The 21,000-nt window shown below is 38.2% G+C and overlaps 1 protein-coding gene across 4 annotated transcripts in view; it reads left to right on the plus strand.

Annotated features, from left to right (window-relative positions):
* The window catches only part of LOC124802186 (helicase domino), a 436,722-nt gene that overhangs the window by 136,653 nt on the left and 279,069 nt on the right, over positions 1–21,000 (plus strand). For all 4 annotated transcript variants that reach the window (XM_047263133.1, XM_047263131.1, XM_047263130.1 and 1 more), the window contains 3 exons: positions 1,084–1,270; positions 1,462–1,598; positions 13,459–13,645. In XM_047263133.1, the coding sequence (XP_047119089.1) occupies positions 1,084–1,270; positions 1,462–1,598; positions 13,459–13,645 (511 nt within the window). The remainder of the gene's footprint in view (positions 1–1,083; positions 1,271–1,461; positions 1,599–13,458; positions 13,646–21,000) is intronic.

The following is a 21,000-nucleotide window of genomic DNA, read 5'->3' on the forward strand; positions in this document are numbered from 1 at the left end:
CCCACATGTGTGGAAATAGTGGAGTATCCATTTGGTATCATTTGATCAAGGTGTTCACGATGTGGCACTTTCCATTTCCGACAGTGTTTTGTTTCTGGAGTAAGTAGCGAGTAGGTAACATAAATAGATGTTAGTTCGAGCTATATTACAATATATTTGTATATCATAATAAGCAGAAATTAACAGCGAAGAAGCTCCAGTATCTGTTACTCTATACCTTTTGCATGTTGGTTGCCATTTCCCTACCCCAACCACTCTTACTAAAGTGTAAATCAGAATGGGACAAGAGAACAATTGTGGTAAACCAGAGGACTTTAGGTAAAAGTTCTTTTAACCAGTGCTCAAAGTGACATACTATGTACTTGAAAGGAAAAGGATGTTATAGAAGTGACTTGAGTACACTGCTTCAACAACTGGCCATTCTGGTTTTAACTCTAATACATTTTCGATGTAATGGAGTCAAATTGGGGAATTGGTTTTATCACAGTGTGTGTCCATCAATCTTTCTAGACAGAAGTTTTGCCTTCAAAATGCAGTAGAATTGTGTTTTCTACTAAATAGGAAAATATAGACAAACTATATTAATACAGCTAGTGGAAAATATCCAAAATTATTGAAAAATTTCCTTGTTTTCAAGAGAAAACATTGATACAGAAGCTTTAAGGTCACCATATACTCCTATTCAAGATAGACAGGAAATAAGTAACAATCCTGTCTTCATTGTGTTCATTCCTCAGGTGCATCTGATAATATTTCCTACCAACCGGTATTCAGCTGAATTTTTGATGATAAATTTATGTCCCTCACACACATCTTCATTTAGAATCAGGAATATATCAGGTTAATTCAAATGAAATGTGGTCAGTGCATCTGCTTTGCCTTACACTTAAGTTGGCACCACATAACTGCGGGTATGGTGGCACCATGTATACAGACTGATACATATATGACTGTATCTTCTATCACTACTGTGTTTAGTTAACTATCTTAATATTACAGTTTGCTACAATAATTTGAAATTAATTCCTTATATATTGTGTATTTCACCCTTTTGTTATTGTTCAACAAAATATTATTTTATAGGCGCCTTCTCTTGACTGGAACCCCACTGCAGAATAATTTGATGGAGCTTTGGTCTCTTATGCACTTTTTAATGCCAAATGTTTTCCAGTCACATCGGGAATTTAAGGAATGGTTCTCTAATCCTGTAACAGGAATGATAGAAGGCAATTCAGAGTATAATGAAAGTATCATCAAGCGATTACATAAGGTAAGTTTTCTGGTTGTGTGTATAATTTTTTTGCTATTAGCTAATATGATGGGAAATTTATAACTTCATAAGAAAAGGGGAAACACTTTGTAACTTTGCTCAGTATTTAAAAAGATTCACACCTAAATAGGCTTTACAGATGTGTAAATTTTATAACTTGCATAACATGTCCTTTTTTTTCTTTTCTGTAGGTGCTGAGGCCATTTTTGTTGAGGCGTTTGAAGATTGAAGTGGAGAAGCAGTTACCAAAGAAATATGAGCATGTAGTTATGTGCCGGCTCTCCAAAAGACAGCGCTTCTTGTATGATGATTTTATGTCTAGAGCAAAGTAAGTCTTATAAGTAAAATGTGTTAGTTCACACAAATAAGAAAGGTAAAATAGGAAAGGCAAAGACTCACCTTTAGCTGACTGACGTATGGTGCATAGAAACGTGCAACAGTAATAGTATTACACAAACTTTCGAGCTCATGCTTTCTGTAGCAAAAGTACACACTTCCACACACACACACACGGCCACAAATATTCCAAAATCCATGTATCTGTGGCCTCATCTTTCCCCAGTTTATATATTATTCCATTCAGGAATTTCCGTCATTGTTAACAAAGATGAATGTTTGGTGCTATTGGTGCAACATTCTGCTATTCAAAGTTTTTACTTGTTTCTGAAAAGTACATCTTTACGTATTAAGTGTACAATCAGAACATACATAAAAGGCAGTATTCACCTAGATATTAAAGGTCTTTATGGCCATCTCCAGGTGATCACATCAATACTGATTTCTTTGTCGAGCAGTTGCTGTTTGATACACTACAGAGAACCAATGTGCCTCTGAGTGAAATAGTCGCTGATGCCCTCTAACATAAAGAGAAGGTATGGCACTCCAATGTGAAAGCTGACAGAAATGATGAATCACTGTTGAGACTTATTTTTTAGTTTAGATGAAACAGTGTGCCACTTTTTACTTGAAAGATAGCATGTATCTCTATTTATAATATGATGTATCATGACAGGAGGCAATTCTTGTGAGATTTAACTAACAGTGTTCTCACGTGAAGATGGCAGCCAGATGGACTGCTGACATTGTGTCAAGATGACAGAATGGTCTTGCTGTGGCCCAACAAGAATATAATTAACCAAAGTTACACTTCAAAACTTAAGATGTCTGTCATTTAATTTTATTCTAATAAAATAAGGCATGTAAATATGTCACATTCAGAATAATGTTAAGGTGAGACCCAATAGGTGCGTGTATGTGTGTGTGTTTTCTAATTCAGAATAAGGCCTTTTGGTCAAAAGCTTACAAGTATAGCATACTTTTTGTTGTTGCCTGTCTGCAATTCTACATCTCTTTTATATGAAGGAGTAGCAATTCATTTCATTATAAACTTTGTTTACCTTTCTCGCCAGTTATAGAGTCCACGCAGAATACTGTGGCTGGTAGATTCATAGAAGGTAGGGCACTCATGGGGAGAGTGGTAGTGGTGGGGGTTGCGGCCAGGTGCTGTAGGGGAATGCCGAGTGCTGGAGGGGAAGCACCGTTTTAATCTGAAGCCTACACTCACATTTTTTGTAAATGTTAGATGGAGTGCCTCCACCCCCAAATCTATATGGTGACCATTCAAAAAGCTCTACTGCCACCCTTGCTTTGGTTAACATCTAAAAATAATTCCCCTTGAAAATGTGGCGGTTTATTGTCACCTTTTTGCTTGGTTTGTTAACCATGTGTAACTTTCAGAGTAGTGTCACAATTTGAGTAAAATGTGCACATTTCTGTTATTGCCATGTTAAAATTTACTGCTTTTGCCAAACACAGCAGAGTTTACACCGTATCACCTCACTAACATGTGCAGATGCAGTTGCGAGAGAATTCTGAAACAGTGGTTTATTAAGTGTTGAATTGAGGAAAAGTTAGATCAGTAGCCTCTATGAAAAAGCACATCCTCGTTAAAAAATATATGTGTAATGTCTTCAATTATGTTGTCCAAAACTCATACAATTTCTCATTTCACCATCTATCGATGGTGTTTAAAAGTTACAGTCTTTCATTGAAAATGTCAGTAGTTAGTGAATATCGAGGTAGATAATGAAGTTTTGCTAAATAATCATATTGCAAAATACTCCCCTCTTTTGCATCTATCATTTGCTGAAATCTCATTTTGATACCTCAATCCATTTATGAAATACAAGAAATGTTGTGGATATTTCAGTCTGGCTTTATTTGCCCATGTGACATGATCCTAAATGAGTGTGCTATGTCAGATTAATTTTCATGAGATTGGTAACAGATAAAAGACCTCCACCCAAGTCTAAAGAAAAATTCAATATGTTAGCTAAATTCGTATGCATCAAACACACAATCATAGCGACCCCTATTTTTCATTGCAAACTTTTTTGAATTTCGCGCTGTGTTGTACTTTCATGTAAATGTCACAATAACTATGCCATTAATGAAATGGTGGGCACATCATAACCTGGGGTGTAAAGCTACAATTAAAGCAAAAATGATTTTTTTTACTATACATGGTGTTACAAAAAGGTACGGCCAAACTTTCAGGAAACATTCCTCATACACAAAGAAAAAAAAAATGTTATGTGGACCATGTGTCCGGAAACACTTACTTTCCATGTTAGAGCTCATTTTATTACTTCTCTTCAAATTACATTAATCATGGACTGGAAACACACAGCAACAGAACGTACCAGCATGACTTCAAACACTTTGTTACAGGAAATGTTCAAAATGTCCTCCGTTAGTTGAGGATACATGCATCCACCCTCCGTCGCATGGAATCCTCGATGCGCTGATGCAGCCCTGGAGAATGGCGTATTGTATCACAGCTGTCCACAATACGAGCATGAAGAGTCTCTACATTTGGTACCGGGGTTGCGTAGACAAGAGCTTTCAAATGCCCCCATAAATGAAAGTCAAGAGGGTTGAAGTCAGGAGAGCGTGGAGGCCATGGAATTGGTCTGCCTCTACCAATCCATCGGTCACCGAATCTGTTGTTGAGAAGCGTACGAACACTTCGACTGAAATGTGCAGGAGCTCCATCGTGCATGAACCACATGTCGTGTCATACTTGTAAAGGCACATGTTCTAGCAGCACAGGTAGAGTATCCCATATGAAATCATGATAACATGCTCCATTGAGCGTAGGTGGAAGAACATTGGGCCCAATCAAGAGATCACCAACAATGCCTGCCCAAATGTTCACAGAAAATCTGTGTTGATGATGTGATTGCACAATTGCGTGCGGATTCTCGTCAGCCCACACATGTTGATTGTGTAAATTTACAATTTGATCACGTTGGAATGAAGCCTCATCCGTAAAGAGAACATTTGCACTGAAATGAGGATTGACACATTGTTGGATGAACCATTCGCAGAAGTGTATCCGTGGAGGCCAATCAGCTGCTGATAGTGCCTGCACACGCTGTACATGGTACGGAAACAACTGGTTCTCCCATAGCAGTCTCCATACAGTGACGTGGTCAACGTTACCTTGTACAGCAGCAACTTCTCTGACGCTGACATTAGGGTTATCGTCAACTGCAAGAAGAATTGCCTCGTCCATTGCAGATGTCCTCATCGTTCTAGGTCTTCCCCAGTCGCGAGTCATAGGCTGGAATGTTCCGTGCCCCCTAAGACGGCGATCAATTGCTTCGAATGTCTTCCTGTCGGGACACGTTCGTTCTGGAAATCTGTCTCAATACAAAAGTACTGCGGCACAGCTATTGCCCCATGCTAATCCATACATCAAATGGTCATCTGCCAACTCCGCATTTGTAAACTTTGCACTGACTGCAAAACCACGTTCGTGAAGAACATTGACCTGTTGATGCTACATACTGATGTGCTTGATGCTAGTACTGTAGAGCAATGAGTCGCATGTCAACACAAGCACCGAAGTCAACATTACCTTCCTTCAATTGGGCCAACTGGCGGTGAATCGAGGAAGTACAGTACATACTGACGAAACTAAAATGAGCTCTAACATGGAAATTAAGTGTTTCCAGACACATGTACACATAACATCTTTTCTTTATTTGTGTGTGAGGAATGTTTCCTGAAAGTTTTGCCGTACCTTTTTGTAGCATTCTGTATATTGTCTGTAAAATTGTTTGAGAAAAATTGTAGGGCATGCGCCTTGATTCTGTCATCACTGACCAGCCAAAAGTTGGATGACAGTGTTGGCCTCCCCTTCTGAACAAATGAATGAACTCGCCCAACGCTTTGAACGAAAATGTGTCACTACACATCAGGCACCATATCCTCGGTGGACTCTACCATTTCCCATAAACCATTTCATCTGCTCTCAGAATACATGTTTTCCACCTCATGGACAGTTTTGTGTGGAAATTATTTCCCACGATAGGCAGTTTGTATCAGTCTGTGAAAATTTTTGGTAGTCTTTCCTGATCATAGATCATGGTTCACTTCAGAATTTAATCCGTTATGCACTTCAGGAACAGTACATTTATGTCATCGTGGCTTGATTGATGTCAGTGGTGCACACAGTTATAGATCAGTGTTGAGAAGAATGTATCTGTAGCTTCAGGGGACCGAATTGATGCCAATGGGAGAAATAGACCAGAATGCATTTTCACTCTACAGTGAAAGTTCCTGGCAGATTAAAACTATGTGCTGAACCAGGAATCTAACGTGGAACCATTGCTGTGCTCTACTGACTGAGTTTCTCAGATATGACTGACAATGCGCTCTCACAGCTTTACTTTCAGCATTATGTCTTTCCTACTGTCGAAACTTCGCAGAAGTTCTCCTGCATACCTAGCACGACTATCACTCCTGGAAGAACAGATACTGTGGGGAATGAATTTTCATTCTGCAGTGGAGTGTTTGCTGACTTAAAACTTTCTGGCAGATTACAAAGGCAAGGGTTCTGTGTTCGACTCCTGGCGTACCACACAGTTTTAATCTGCCAGGAAGTTAAAAGAGAAATAGATCTTTTCAATGTATTTCATGCTCATCAACAAAAACATTAGCATTGTAGTCAGTATAGTATTGCTTCCACATATACAGTAAAACCCTGTTGCAACACACCTGCATTTGAGGAATTCCTGGTGTTGAATAATATTTCTGTTGGTCTCAGTGAAATTGCCATAAGAAAAATGTGACTGAAATTCAATTTTAAGAAAAGGTGCGCTTTGAAGGAATAAATATTGAACAGTTTGCAAACTGAACCCCAGTTATGACAAACATTTTTGAATGAGTTGCATTACTGCTGATAGAGAAAAGCCAGTAATTCATAACCAATCCCCATTGCCAATAGGTAGTCCATAGTTTTTAGCCAGTAATTTTAAACAGGTGCCAGTTTCCGAATGTTGATCACATCATATGTTATTCCAGAAAATGTAGGCATTACGTCCAATAACGCACATAGGTCACATTGTTTTGTTTATCAAAGTGGTGAATTCTACTCTGTGAAAGTTTTGTGTAGTTAAAGCCTGTTAAAGAAGAAATCTTATGATTCAGCAGAAGCTGACAATTATCTTTCACATTGAATACAATTAGAAAGTTAAATTCTCCTACATGGAAAAAAAAAAAGAGCAGACATTCCTAAATGCTGTAACTAATGCCCCTTCAACATTAGAAAGGGAGGACATTTGTGCTTCATCACTGGAACAGAAGAAGAATTACAATTGGTTGGGTAGTAGCACTGTACTGCTTTCTTAATTCATATCAAAAAGCAGACTGGAAGCTGTTTAATTTCTTTACTACAGCTTCAGGAGTCACTTGGGCCATGGAAGGTTTCAATCTTTTTATAAAAACTGGCATACGTATATATTTCTCTTACACCATTGGAATATGAAATACGTTCTATATCCCAGTGTTCAGGAAGATTGCAGAAGTCTTCAGTAAAATCCGAAAACACATAATTTTTTCCCTGGAGATAACAGTGGCAACAGGTTGAGTTTCAGGTGACAGGTGATTATGGAAACTGTGCGGTTACCAGAGGGAACTGTGAGGTACATTGTCACTAAATACTAGTCTCTGGTGCAGGTGAACCGCGTATCTGAAATACACAGTTACCTCAGGTAATCATACATTTTATCGCTCAGAAATGACGTCACTCATGATAAACTGTGCAGCTAAACGGGAGGTGTGGAGCTGTTTGAGGTGTTAAAAAACCATCCTGTTACTAATAAAATGGCTTCGTGAACTGAGAAGTGGAAACATTCTAATAGATGGAAATTTCTTAATAGAGAAGTTTCAGTGCACTGCCCGAAGCTCGAGGTTTGATTTCAGTGCATCAAATACCTTGCAGGATTGTCTACGGGGTGTGGGGGCTGAACCTGTAATACCAACATTTGGAAAATGGATATTTTTCCATGGCTGATAACAAATGTTAGCCAAGAAACATGTTCAATGCATATGGAACTGCAGCTTCTATAATTTATTTCTCTCAAAAACGTGGGCCTATTCTGTTCAGGGAAAAATGTCAGAGAGGCAAAAATAAAAAGCAGCACTGTTGTATGTTAATAGTGACAGAGGTGAAAAATTGCTGCCATCAGCAGTTTTAGAATTTTAAACTCCCAAGTGAATGACTGCTGAAATTTGTACGAAGTTTTTTAGGAAGTTAGATGCCAAGATGAATGCAGCAGGAAGTCAGAAACATTGATGTGTTGCTTCCTACTGACTGTACAAGTTGCCTGCAGCCTCTAAAACTGGGTATAATTCACCTTGTGAAAGCTAAATACAGATTGTCTGTTGTGCAGAGGTCAGTTTCATTCCTAGAAAGAAAGGACCCAGTGAGACTGAATTATGGGCTATGTGCATGTTTATTGCTGCCTGGAATGCTGTAATCCAAGAAGAATATTCCAGAAAGTGTAACATTTCAGGGTGTCATGCTTTTTTTTACTTGTGGTAAATGTAAGTGACTCAGTAATGCTTTTATTAAGAACCGAGCAGAGCTGGATAGATGTAGGGAAGAGGAGACAAGATAAGGAGGATTCAATTAAATGAAGTTTTGCTGCAACTGATTGAAAATTTTTTTCCTCATTCATTGCAGACGATTTGTTTCTAGCAAGTATCAACCATCTAGACAGACAGTTCTTGTTACTAGGTTAAACTGGTGAGAAAAAGCTAGCTACAGTTTTCAGTTCTTCTTCCCCCCCTCCCCTTTCCTTTCTAGAGACAAAGGAGGATATTTAAGGGTGGGCGCATTTACATGTCAGTATGATGAAGCCTCTATTTTACATTTTAGTGTGATCCAATGCAAACACAAAATCGAGGAAAATGCAGAAGCGAGGAAAACATTAAAACCCCCAAAATAAGAGCAAACACATGTGTAATTGGCATAATCCTCTCCAATACATTATATAAAATCTGTATAAGTGAAGGAAGGTTGTATACATGGAAGAACCCTGGAGATACGAAAAGGTATCAGATAGATTATATAATGGTAACACAGAGATTTAGGAACCAGGTTAAATTGTAAGACATTTCCAGGGGCAGATGTGGACTCTGACCACAATCTGCTGAAGAAACTGCAAAAAGGTGGGAATTTAAGGAGATGGGACCTGGATAAACTGAAAGAACCAGGGGTTGTACAGAGTTTCAGGGAGAGCATAAGGGAACAATTGACAGGAATTGGGGAAAGAAATACAGTGGAAGAAGAATGGGTAGCTTTGAGGGATGAAGTAGTGAAGGCAGCAGAGGATCAAGTAGGTAAAAAGACGAGGGCTGGTAGAAATCCGTGGGTAACAGAAGAAATATTGAATTTAATTGATGAAAGGAGAAAATATAAAATTGCAGTAAATGAAGCAGGCAAAAAGGAATACAAACGTCTCAAAAATGAGATCGACATGAAGTGCAAAATGGCTAATCAAGGATGGCTAGAGAACAAATGTAAGGATGTAGAGGCCTATCTCACTAGGGGTAAGATAGATACTGCCTACAGGAAAATTAAAGAGACCTTTGGAGATAAGAGAACCACTTGTATGAACATCAAGAGCTCAGACGGAAACCCAGTTCTAAGCAAAGAAGGAAAAGCCGAAAGGTGGAAGGAGTATATAGAGGGTCTATACAAGGGCGACGTACTTGAGGACAATATTATGGAAATGGAAGAGGATGTAGATGAAGATGAAATGGGAGATATGATACTGCGTGAAGAGTTTGACAGAGCACTGAAAGACCTGAGTCGAAACAAGGCCCCCAGAGTAGACAACATTCCATTGGAACTACTGACGGCCTTGGGAGAGCCAGTCCTGACAAAACTCTACCATCTGGTGAGCAAGTTGTATGAAACAGGCGAAATACCCTCAGACTTCAAGAAGAATATAATAATTCCAATCCCAAAGAAAGCAGGTGTTGACAGATATGAAAATTACCGAACAATCAGTTTAATAAGTCTCAGCTGCAAAATACTAACACGAATTCTTTACAGACGAATGGAAAAACTAGTAGAAGCCGACCTCGGGGAAGATCAGTTTGGATTCCGTAGAAATACTGGAACACGTGAGGCAATACTAACCTTACGACTTATCTTAGAAGAAAGATTAAGGAAAGGGAAACCTACGTTTCTAGCATTTGTAGTCTTAGAGAAAGCTTTTGACAATGTTGACTGAAATACTCTCTTTCAAATTCTGAAGGTGGCAGGGGTAAAATACAGGGAGCGAAAGGCTATTTACAATTTGTACAGAAACCAGATGGCAGTTATAAGAGTCGAGGGACACGAAAGGGAAGCAGTGGTTGGGAAGGGAGTAAGACAGGGTTGTAGCCTCTCCCTGATGTTATTCAATCTGTATATTGAGCAAGCAGTAAAGGAAACGAAAGAAAAATTCGGAGTAGGTATTAAAATCCATGGAGAAGAAATAAAAACTTTGAGGTTCGCCGATGACATTGTAATTCTGTCAGAGACAGCAAAGAACTTGGAAGAGCAGTTTAATGGAATGGATGGTGTCTTGAAGAGAGGATATAAGATGAACATCAACGAAAGCAAAACGAGGATAATGGAATGTAGTCGAATTAAGTCGTGCGATGTTGAGCGTATTAGATTAGGAAATGAGACACTTAAAGTAGCAAAGGAGTTTTGCTATTTGGGGAGCAAAATAACTGATGATGGTCGAAGTAGAGAGGATATAAAATGTAGACTGGCAATGGCAAGGAAAGCGTTTCTCAAGAAGAGAAATTTGTTAACATCGAGTATAGATTTAAGTGTCAGGAAGTCGTTTCTGAAAGTATTTGTATGGAGTGTAGCCATGTATGGAAGTGAAACATGGACGATAACTAGTTTGGACTAGAAGAGAATAGAAGCTTTCGAAATGTGGTGCTACAGAAGAATGCTGAAGATTAGATGGGTAGATCACATAACTAATGAGGAGGTATTGAATAGGATTGGGGAGGAGAGAAGTTTGTGGCACAACTTGACCAGCAGACGGGATCGGTTGGTAGGACATGTTCTGAGGCATCAAGGGATCACCAATTTAGTATTGGAGGGCAGCGTGGAGGGTAAAAATCGTAGAGGGAGACCAAGAGATGAATACACTAAGCTATTCTCAGAACCCATATGCACTTCATGTACAAGTACTGTTCCAAAAATTGTGGAACACTCGTTATTTCGTGCCGATGGTGTGTTGGAGTGAAATGCACATCCCTGTATTTAATGTGTAATTCCTGGAAGTGTCATTGTTGTACATCTGTTAGTTATTGCTTAGTGCTGTGTTGAGTAGAACATTGTGTTGCACAGTTTGCGAATTTCGAGATGGCAGAGTCAGAGGAGAAACACGTCTGCATTAAATTTTGTGCAAAACTCAAGAAAACCTTTACAGGGACACACCAAGTGATGCAGGAAGCATGCAGTGATGAGTGCTTAAGCCATACTCTCAATGCTACGAATGATTCACATGGTTTGGAAATGGCCTAATGGAGGCAAAAGATGACCCTCATTCAGGACACCCGTCAACGAAGCTCGTGTCAGGAACTGCAACGAAATTGTGCGTGCCAATAGAAGGCTGCCTATCTGAGAGAGTGCAGAAGAATGTAACATTTCAGTTGGTTTATGAAATCCTGGCACAACATCTTGGAATGCATCGTGTCAACACCAAGATGGTCCCATGGCTCATGAGTCAATACGAGAAAGACCTTTGCCTTGCAATCTACTTTTGGATTGTGCAAATGAGAATGAAATGTTCGTCAATTAACTGGTGATGAGATCTGGGTCTATGGTTATGATGTTGAGACATTGAAAGGACGAAGATTTTCAACAATCTTTCTTTCTTGTGCTTGTGCCATTTTTCCAGTGGATACGCAGGGTCAGCATGGTTAATCGGATGTGGCAATGTTAGTCGCCGGATGCCCTTCCTGCTGCCACCCCGTACCCCCGGGAAGGAGTTAGTGTACCCCAACTGTCTGCGACTAGTGTAATCCATGGAATAGTGCGAAAGTGTTCAGATGTCTGCAAGCCGTGGAACTGAGGTGGGACGTGGGGACTAGCCCGGTATTCACCTAGGGGGATATGGAAAACCGCCTAAAAACCACATCCAGGCTGGCCGGCACATTGGCCCTCGTCGTTAATCAGCCGGGCGGATTCGATCCGGGGCTGGCGCACCTAACCGAGTCCAGGAAGCTTGGCTAACCTGGCGGGTCAAAGATTTGCAACAATAGACGATATAAAAGAAAATTCGCAGACGGCACTTCGTGCCGTTGAGCCAAAGGTGTACCAAGACTGCTTCTGGAAGTGGAAAAAAACAGTGTTGGAGCAGTGTAGCAACTGTGGAGGAGAGTATTTCGAAGGAGACCATACACAACAAGTAAAAGATTAGTGTAGAAAAATTTTACAGGCAAAGTTCCAAATTTTTTTTTGCCAGACCTCGTATAGACATTCAGACATATCGATATCGATTTACTGGAGCCATCGGTATCTGGATGCTGTAAAGTCGTATTTCTAGTGCTTCCTTTAAAGACTTGACAACAAGCAGTTGTTGTCAAGTCTTATAAGGAAGTATTGAAAAAACAAATTCATGTCATTCAGATACTGATGGCTCTAATATGCATGTATCGATACATTTGAATGTCTGTACATGAAGTGCATATGGGACCCAAAGTTGGCATATGCCGAAACTTCTTGTAAAAAAAAACTGTGTTTCAAATTGTGCAGCTGTTTTGTGATTTTCCTTTTTAAATATTTGACTAGCCACTGTCCCACTTCTGCAGTGGATCAGCAGAGACATCTTGGTATTGTGTTACTGCCAGCAAGTGACAAGACTTTGTTACAAAGCTCAGCTGCTAATCACCCACTTAGCTCAGCTGCTAATCACCCACTTACGACAACAGTGTGTTGTTCTTCCCCATTCATATTGATATTTAAAGCTGATCTGCAATGGGCATACTTTTCTCATTTAACAGATATAGTAATTTTAGTTGTTTATGTCAGTGGTACCAATTGTAAAGTATGTTCTATCTAATTACAAGGTGCTCAAGAAAAAATAAATGCGTTGTAAGGAGTATTGTGATAGTGTGTTGCTGTATAAATTAGGAAGAAAGTGCAGCAACCTAACACTGTCGTGAAACATGTTGCGAGTGTTCAGGAGAGTTCTAGGTACTTGATTGTATTACAAATTGTGGTGATGTATGTAAGTGAAAATGAAGAAATAGGAACAAGAAGTGGGAATGTTATCTTCAAAAAAACGTTTTGTAGTCTCATTCATTATAAATTGTTAAGAGTTTATAGACAATATTACTCTAATTAATGTTTATTGTGTTTACGATGCCCTAGTATCATTTTTTCACCTATATTTTTTGTTGTTTCCTCAAAATAAAAAAAAGATTACTGTTAAAGTGCCCATCACTGTACTCTTCTCTCATTTATCTCGTGACAGACTATTTCACTTTTTTGCTAATTCCATCTACTTTATATTTCTTACTTGCTTGTATCTTTGGCTACTTCTCTAGCTTTCGATGCTTTTCTTCAATTACAGTGTCCCTTCACATGGGATCATTTCCTTCTGATTTTTAGATGCCTACTTTTCCATAGCTTATGACTGTAGTGATTTGGTGACTTAGATAAAGAACTGGAATTGCACTATGCAAGAGGTAACCCTATTATTTTTTAAATCACATTCAAAATTTATAAAAAAAACTTTTTGGATAAGAGAGAATGTTATATATAAATAAATTTATAATTTTTGTCATGTTGTTATGTATATGTCTTTGATCGTTTTTAGAACCAGGGAAACACTTGCAAGTGGAAATCTCCTGAGTGTGATCAATGTGCTGATGCAACTGCGCAAAGTGTGCAATCATCCAAACCTGTTTGAAGCGAGACCTACAATATCACCTTTTCAGATGGAAGGCCTCACGTATACAACTGCATCTTTAGTTTATAGTGCTCTGGACTATGATCCATTTAAGGTAAAATTGAGATTTTTAACTTAACATTACATATGCAGTTAAACTTACCCAGCCTAAATGATTAACCCAAATGTTGATTGTTAGATAAACTAGAACCATTTTCCTGTGGAGTTAGACACCATAGTGAACACAACATTGCAAACAGCAATTTTTTCATTCATGGGAAGCTTCTTAATAATTTCCTCTGAATTTGTGTACAGGGAGTTACACCTTGAAATGTATGCATGAGAACCTAGTGCCCCGCCTCCTCGCCTTTCCCTTCAATCGCCCCTCTCATCTCTTCATCAGGCCTGCAACTTTGTTTTCATGTCTTGTCTTCCTTCAATCTATGGCCCCTATACGTGCAGTATTCTACATCTACATGGATACTTTGCAAATCACATTTAAGTGCCTGGCAGAGGATTCATTGAACCACCTGCACAATTCTCTATTATTACAATCTTATGTAGCACGCGGAAAGAATGAACACCTATATCTTTCCATACAAGCTCTGATTTCCCTTATTTTATCACAGTGATCATTTCTCCCTGTGTAGATCAGTGTCAACAAAATATTTTCACATTTGGAGCAGAAAATTGGTGATTGGAATTTCGTGAGAAGATTCCATTGCAATGAAAAAGTCTTTGTGTTAATAATGTCCAGCTCAAATCCTGTATCATTTCAGTGACACTCTCTCTCCCATATTTTGCGGTAATATAAAATGTGCTGCCCTTCCTTGAACTTTTTCAATGTACTCCATCAATCCTATCTGGTAAGGATCCCACACTGCACAGCAGTATTCTAAAAGAGGACAGACAAGTGTGGGGTAGGCAGTCTCCTTAGTAGAGCTGTAACATTTTCTAAGTGTCCTGCCAGTAAAACCAGTCTTTGGTTAGTCTTCACCACAACATTTTCTATGTGTTCCTTCCAATTTAAGTTGTTCATAATTGTAATTTCTGAGTATTTAGTTGAATTGACAGCCTTTAGATTTGACTGATTTATCGTATAACCGAAGTTTAACAATTTCCTTTTAGCACTCATGTGGACGACTTCACACTTTTCGTTATTTAGGGTCAATTGCCACTTTTCGCACCATTCCGATATTTCTTGCAGTTTGTTTTGATCTTCTGATGACTTTATTAGTCGATAAATGACAGCATCATCTGCAAACAATTGAAGACGGCTGCTCAGATTGTCACCCGAATCGTTTATATAGATACCAAATTATCTATTATTTTCAAATTTCCACAGCAACCATATTTTCTTATTAGCTATAATTCTTACCATTCAGTTCATTTTTCTTTTTGATTCCAATGTTAAATGATTTACTGCAGTGCCCCACCTCTCTGATTTACCATAATCGTATTTTGTTCATTTATCAACAGAGCTCTTTTGTGCTCAAAGCAATATCTGTACTTGAACCTTTCGCTATCTACATAGGAACTGCATTCAGTTTCATGTACAAATTCTTGTAGTATCTGTATTGGTTTATTCTCTGCCTATTTTTCAGCGTTTCCTCTAATGTGCCATTTTTAATTCTCAAATCATTGCTACTAGTTTTCCAGTTCTTTTGTTTTTGACCAAAAACACCCATCACATTCCTCCTGTGAACATTATTTTAGAGTATTTGGATGTTCCATTACAGATGTCTATTTGTCTCTTTATCTGTGGGTGTTAGAGGGTCGTCTGAAATTTATCCTTTCAACTTCTATTTACTGCTGTTTTCTCTCTCAGTACTGAACTGTATTTTTAATGTAGTTATTCATTCCTTGCTGCTGCTCTCTTTCTCCTGTATTGTTGTGCATTAGACCCCCGGTGTCACAAATTTTCTGCTAATGTCACCTGGTCACATCTTGTCTGGCACTCAGAAACTGGTTGCTGACTCGAGGCATGATGCTTCGGGATGGTAGTTCCGCAACTGTTCAGTAGTGAGGAAATTTGATGAGTTTATTTTGTGTCTTAATTACTTGAATATACAATTTTGGCTGCAGCGGTTAGTGGTTTTGGGCTGACGTGTCCATTCTCAAACCACACACCTTGCCATTAAACATAACTAGCCATACAACTTGGTACCAGAAAGGTCAAATAGCTTCTGAACAAAAAGTCAAACTATGGTCAACAAGTATTCCCATTGATCAGTTTGCCTGTGTATCTACGGTTGCACCTGGAAAAAAAATCAAATGTTCTCAAAAAATTGTGCTTCAGCCTGTAAACTGAATTGGAAATACGAGTGCAACAATTGACAATTGAGAAACTTTTTCTACTGTTGCAAAAAAGAATATTCACTTTATTCATAAAATATGAAATGCAATTTCATAGAAATAAAGCATAAAAAATTAGAACCAAAAATTTTTATAGCATATCTCTCTCTCTCTCTCTCTCTCTCTCTCTCTCTCTCTCTCTCTCATCTCTCTCTATCTCCCTCCCTCCCTCCCTCCCTCCCTCCTCCCCTTTCCATTCCCCCCCCCCCCCCCCCCCCAATAAAATTCCTACTTCCAAAAAAATTCAGAATCACCCAATTTGTCACACAAAGGGCGTAAGAGGTTCAAGATGGCGGCGTGTGTAGATATCCGCGATCTTACTCCAAAAATAAGTTACAGTGAAGCCGTTAAAAATTCGTGTGTAAGTTGCAAAAGTGAATTATTAAAGTATAATGAGCGTATTGCTAGTTTACAATGTGTAATCAGCAGTCTAAGAATAGAAATCGACAGCCTGAAGTCCGAAAATATGGAACTGAAGTCGAAGCGAAACATGGATCCATTGCTTCAAGACAGACAGAAGGACAAAAACTTTCGCGAGAACATGGCTACATTGGTGCAAAATGACGCTGATAAATCATCAGAATGGAAGGTAGTACACAACAAGCGTCAAACAATCGGCACTAAAAATTCGTGTACAGCAAATGTTTCGAGGTTCGAGAATGAAAACAATTTTGATGTACTTTGTTCTAGTAATAGTCTCACTAAAAGTGAAAACAATCGTAAGAAGAGTGTGCCGATAAACTATCGGAAAAAGGTTAGGTTTGATCTTCCAAAGCCACAACGTTCAGTTAACAGCAATGAAAGTGGCAGTGGTGTGATCCAGTCTGCTGTGAGTGAAACATCAACAAATCGTTTTCACATTTTCGCTGATAGTCATGGTAGAGGCATGGCTGATATAGTGAAAAGCAGTTTTAATGCTGCCGATGTTTGTGGAATTGTGAAGCCAGGTGCTAAACTTCAAGAAGTTGTAGCGGGGTGTGATCCTGAAAAAGAAAAAACGAGTGTGTGATCTTAATAGATGGCTCAAACAACGTTGCCTGCAACGAAGGGAATGATGCCATACAGTCGCTCAGGAAGAAAATATCGGCGCTTCATCAGTCTAAGGTATTTGTTGTGAACATTCCAAAGAGACATGACTTAATTCCACAGTCCTGTGTAAATGAGGCTATCTCACAAACGAACTCTTAAGTTAGCAAAGTTGTGTAAGCATTTTAAAAATACTTGTGTTGTAGATGTAAGCAGTTTTGGACGAGAATTATTTACAAGATACGGTATGCACCTGAACAGATCAGGAAAAAAAGCATTAGGTACCCTCTTAAAAACAAAAATGTTGGAAGAAGTCCACAAATGTACCCCAAAGTTGGAACCAATCGCACTTGAATGACTCCAACCATCAAGTCAGACTCGGTTTCAAACTCAAATGTTTCAGGAAATTGTTAGTAATGAACGTACTGTGTCTGTAGCTACCGATAATTTTTTAGGCAAAAGTTTAGATCTGTCTCTAATTCCAAAGAAATGACAGATTTTTCACCAAAATGTGGGAGGACTTGGTAATAAAGTAAACGACATTATTGTTCTGTTAGAGGAACCACAAGGAATAAAAGATACTGATATATTATGTTTTAGTGAACATCATGTGAAAGATATTGAAAGGTTACAGCTAAGTGGTAACTGTCAGGCAGCGCATTACTCTAGAACCATAATGGAAAAAGGTGGAGTGGTAATTTATGTAAAAAAACAACATATCTTACAATGCATTAGATTTAAAGAGCCATTGTATAGAGCAACAAATTGAAGTATGTGGTGTTGAGATTACTGTAAATGACTTCACGACTGTAGTGTTAGCACTGTATAGATCTCCCTCAGGGAATTTGAATGTATTTCTTAAGCACTTAGATTCTTTATTATCCATACTGTACTCAAAGTCCAAGAACTTGATAATTACTGGTGACTTTAATTCACAATAAAGGATGGCAGCCAAAAACAGTTGCAGGATAGAATTTTTTTATTAAAATTCTTAACCAAGGTTTCGGTACATATAAATATACCTTCATCAGAAGCTTGCGCAAGCTTTATCCGTTTGACACTAGGACACAGGAAATGTACTTCTGATGAAGGTATATTTATATGTACCGAAACCTTGGTTAAGAATTTTAATAAAAAAATTCTATCCTGCAACTGTTTTTGGCTGCCATCCTTTATTGTGAAGAATTTCAACAGTTGCTGCTGCAGCCATGTTTAAAATCTTGAAAGGTGACTTTAATGTTGATTTCCTAAATGAGAGCAATAGTAAAGCTGATTTAGTACATTTAATGGAGTCTTATAATCTGGTGGCAATAGTAGATTTCCCAACTAGGATTACTGTTAACGGTAAAAGTCTGATAGATAATATATTTATAGATAAGTCTAAATGCAATGAGATCACTGTACATCCAATCCTTGGCCTTTCTGATCATGGTGGTCAATTGCTTAGGCTCAATTACATCAGTGTGTGCAACAGTTCCGAGTGTTCTTGGAATTCTTTTGGGATAATAAATGAACAGGGCCTTAAAAAATTCAATGATAGCCTAAAAGAGATAGACTGGAGCCAAGTTTATAGGGAAACAGATGTAAACAAAAAGTACAATTCATTTTTAAATGAATTCATGTCTGTATTTGAGTCCATCTTTCCCAAAAAAGTAGTTAGAAATAGTCATATAGGCAATGCCAAGAAGTCTTGGATCATTACAGGGATAATAACATCTTGTAGAACAAAGAGGATGTTATACAGTTCTCTCAGGACTTGTAATGATCCAAAGAAACGACAACACTACAAACTTTACTGTAGCATTCTCAAGAAGGTTATAAATAAATCTAAAAGTATGTGCATAAAATCAGAAATTGAAAGCTCAGAAAATAAAATTAAAACTATATGGAATGTAATAAAGAGGGGAAACTGGCAGGACAACAGGGAACATGTCTCAGGTAGAGATTAATACGGGGGACAGTATCATAAAGAAACCTGAGTTGGTTGCAGAAATATTTAATAACCACTTTTTGAGAGCAGCAGAGAAGACAGGCTGTAATGGTTCTATGGAAGAATCATTGTCCCTCCTACAGAAAGCTATTAGTAACAGAATTCCACAGATATCCTTACCTCCAGTTACTGTAAGCGAAGTCATAAGAGTAATTAGATCATTAAAAAATAAAAACTCTGCTGGTGTGGACAATATTTCTAGTAAAATACTGAAACACTGTTATAAATTTGTTAGTCCCGTTTTATGCAACATATACAATGCATCCCTACAAGATGGGATTGTCCCTGACAGACTTAAGTTGGCTGTAGTGATTCCTCTCTTTAAAAAAGGGGATAAAAGCATTGTTACAAACTATCGCCCAATATCCCTATTAACTACCTTCTCGAAAATTCTAGAAAAACTCATGCACAGGAGGATTGTAGACCATCTCAACTTCCACAGTATCTTAAGCAAAAATCAGTTTGGTTTTCGTGCCGGTCTTTGTACTGAACAGGCAATATTCTCTTTCAGCAACCAAGTTTTGGAAGCCATTAACAAAAAAATGTCTCCAGTGGGTATTTTTTGTGATCTTACGAAAGCCTTCGACTGTGTAAACCACCAAATTCTTTGGAAAAAGGCAGAATACTATGGTTTAGGTGGTACTGTTGGCTTGTGGCTGCAGTCATATCTACAGGATCGGAAGCAGACTGTAATGCTAAATGGCTCTTCTGGAGAACCTGCCTCGTCTGAATGGGGCACGATAACGTGTGGTGTGCCTCAAGGCTCCGTTTTGGGCCCACTGCTTTTCCTCATCTTTATTAATGATCTTCCTCTTTGTTCTGAGACAAACAGCAAATTTACCCTGTTTGCCGATGATACCACAATTCTAATTGATGATTTGATTGATCATGATCTTGAAAAAACTACAAATACTGTTTTTAATGACATCTTAAATTGGTTCTCCTCAAATGGTCTCTCGCTCAATGCAGATAAAACTCATTGTATGAGGTTCCATACATCACAAAGTAATCCCGATGAAATTAACATAAAATGTAGAGATCAACCAATACAGAAAGTTGAAGACACAAAATTCCTGGGTGCTTACATAGACAGTAAATGTAATTGGTCAGTTCACATTCTTCATCTATGTAAAAAACTTAGCTCGGCAACATTTGCATTACGGGTAATTTCTTCAGTGGCTGAAGTTGACACTATTAAGGTTGCCTACTTTGGCTACTTCCACTCATTGATGTCATATGCTATCATATTCTGGGGGAACCAACCACTTGCAAAAAAAGTTTTCACCATCCAAAAAAAAGCAATCAGAATAATGTGTGGGGTCTATCAAAGACACTCTTGCAAGCACTTGTTTCGGAAGATAGGTATCCTAACAACTGCCTCACAGTATATTTTTTCCTTGCTCACCTTTGTGTGCAAAAATTATTCCATCTACCAAGACAACAGTAAATTCCATGGTTATAACACCAGAAACAAAAACAATCTACATTTAGAAATGAAACGCCTCACTCTGGTACAAAAAGGAGTTTACTACTCCAGCATTAAGGTGTTCAATGCTCTACCACTACATATCAAATGTGTTCATACAGAACTGCCAAAATTTAAACAAGTTCTCAAAGATTACCTGACAGAGAAATCTTATTATACTGTGGATGAATACCTGAAAGAAAATGTATACCATCACTAAACGTATTGTCTAGAAGTAGTTCAGTTGATTTTATTGTGCATTTGGGCATTAACACACTTTTTGTAACAACAGATTGGCTGTACATGTATTTACTCTTGTAGGCCTAATATCTGATTTAACTTTGTGCTCTTATCTTTAACCTTTATTTGAAACTCCTTTTTCTGTCAAATGGTAGTTATGTTATCTAGCTGACATTGTATCTGTTACTGTATTTATAGTATGTCTTACTTAAACTATGTACAATTTGCCATTGAAATGCCCTTGTATTTATTGTAAGTTTAAATTGAAACCTGTACAATTTGACACGTTCCATATCCTTGTGATTGACTCACTAACTGGATCTACGGAACAAGAAATAAATAAATAAATAAATAATAATAAATATACGCCCCCGGGAATTTCGGGATCAAAACA

This window comes from Schistocerca piceifrons, chromosome 1 (assembly GCF_021461385.2).
Source record: "Schistocerca piceifrons isolate TAMUIC-IGC-003096 chromosome 1, iqSchPice1.1, whole genome shotgun sequence".
Classification (NCBI taxonomy): domain Eukaryota; kingdom Metazoa; phylum Arthropoda; class Insecta; order Orthoptera; family Acrididae; genus Schistocerca; species Schistocerca piceifrons.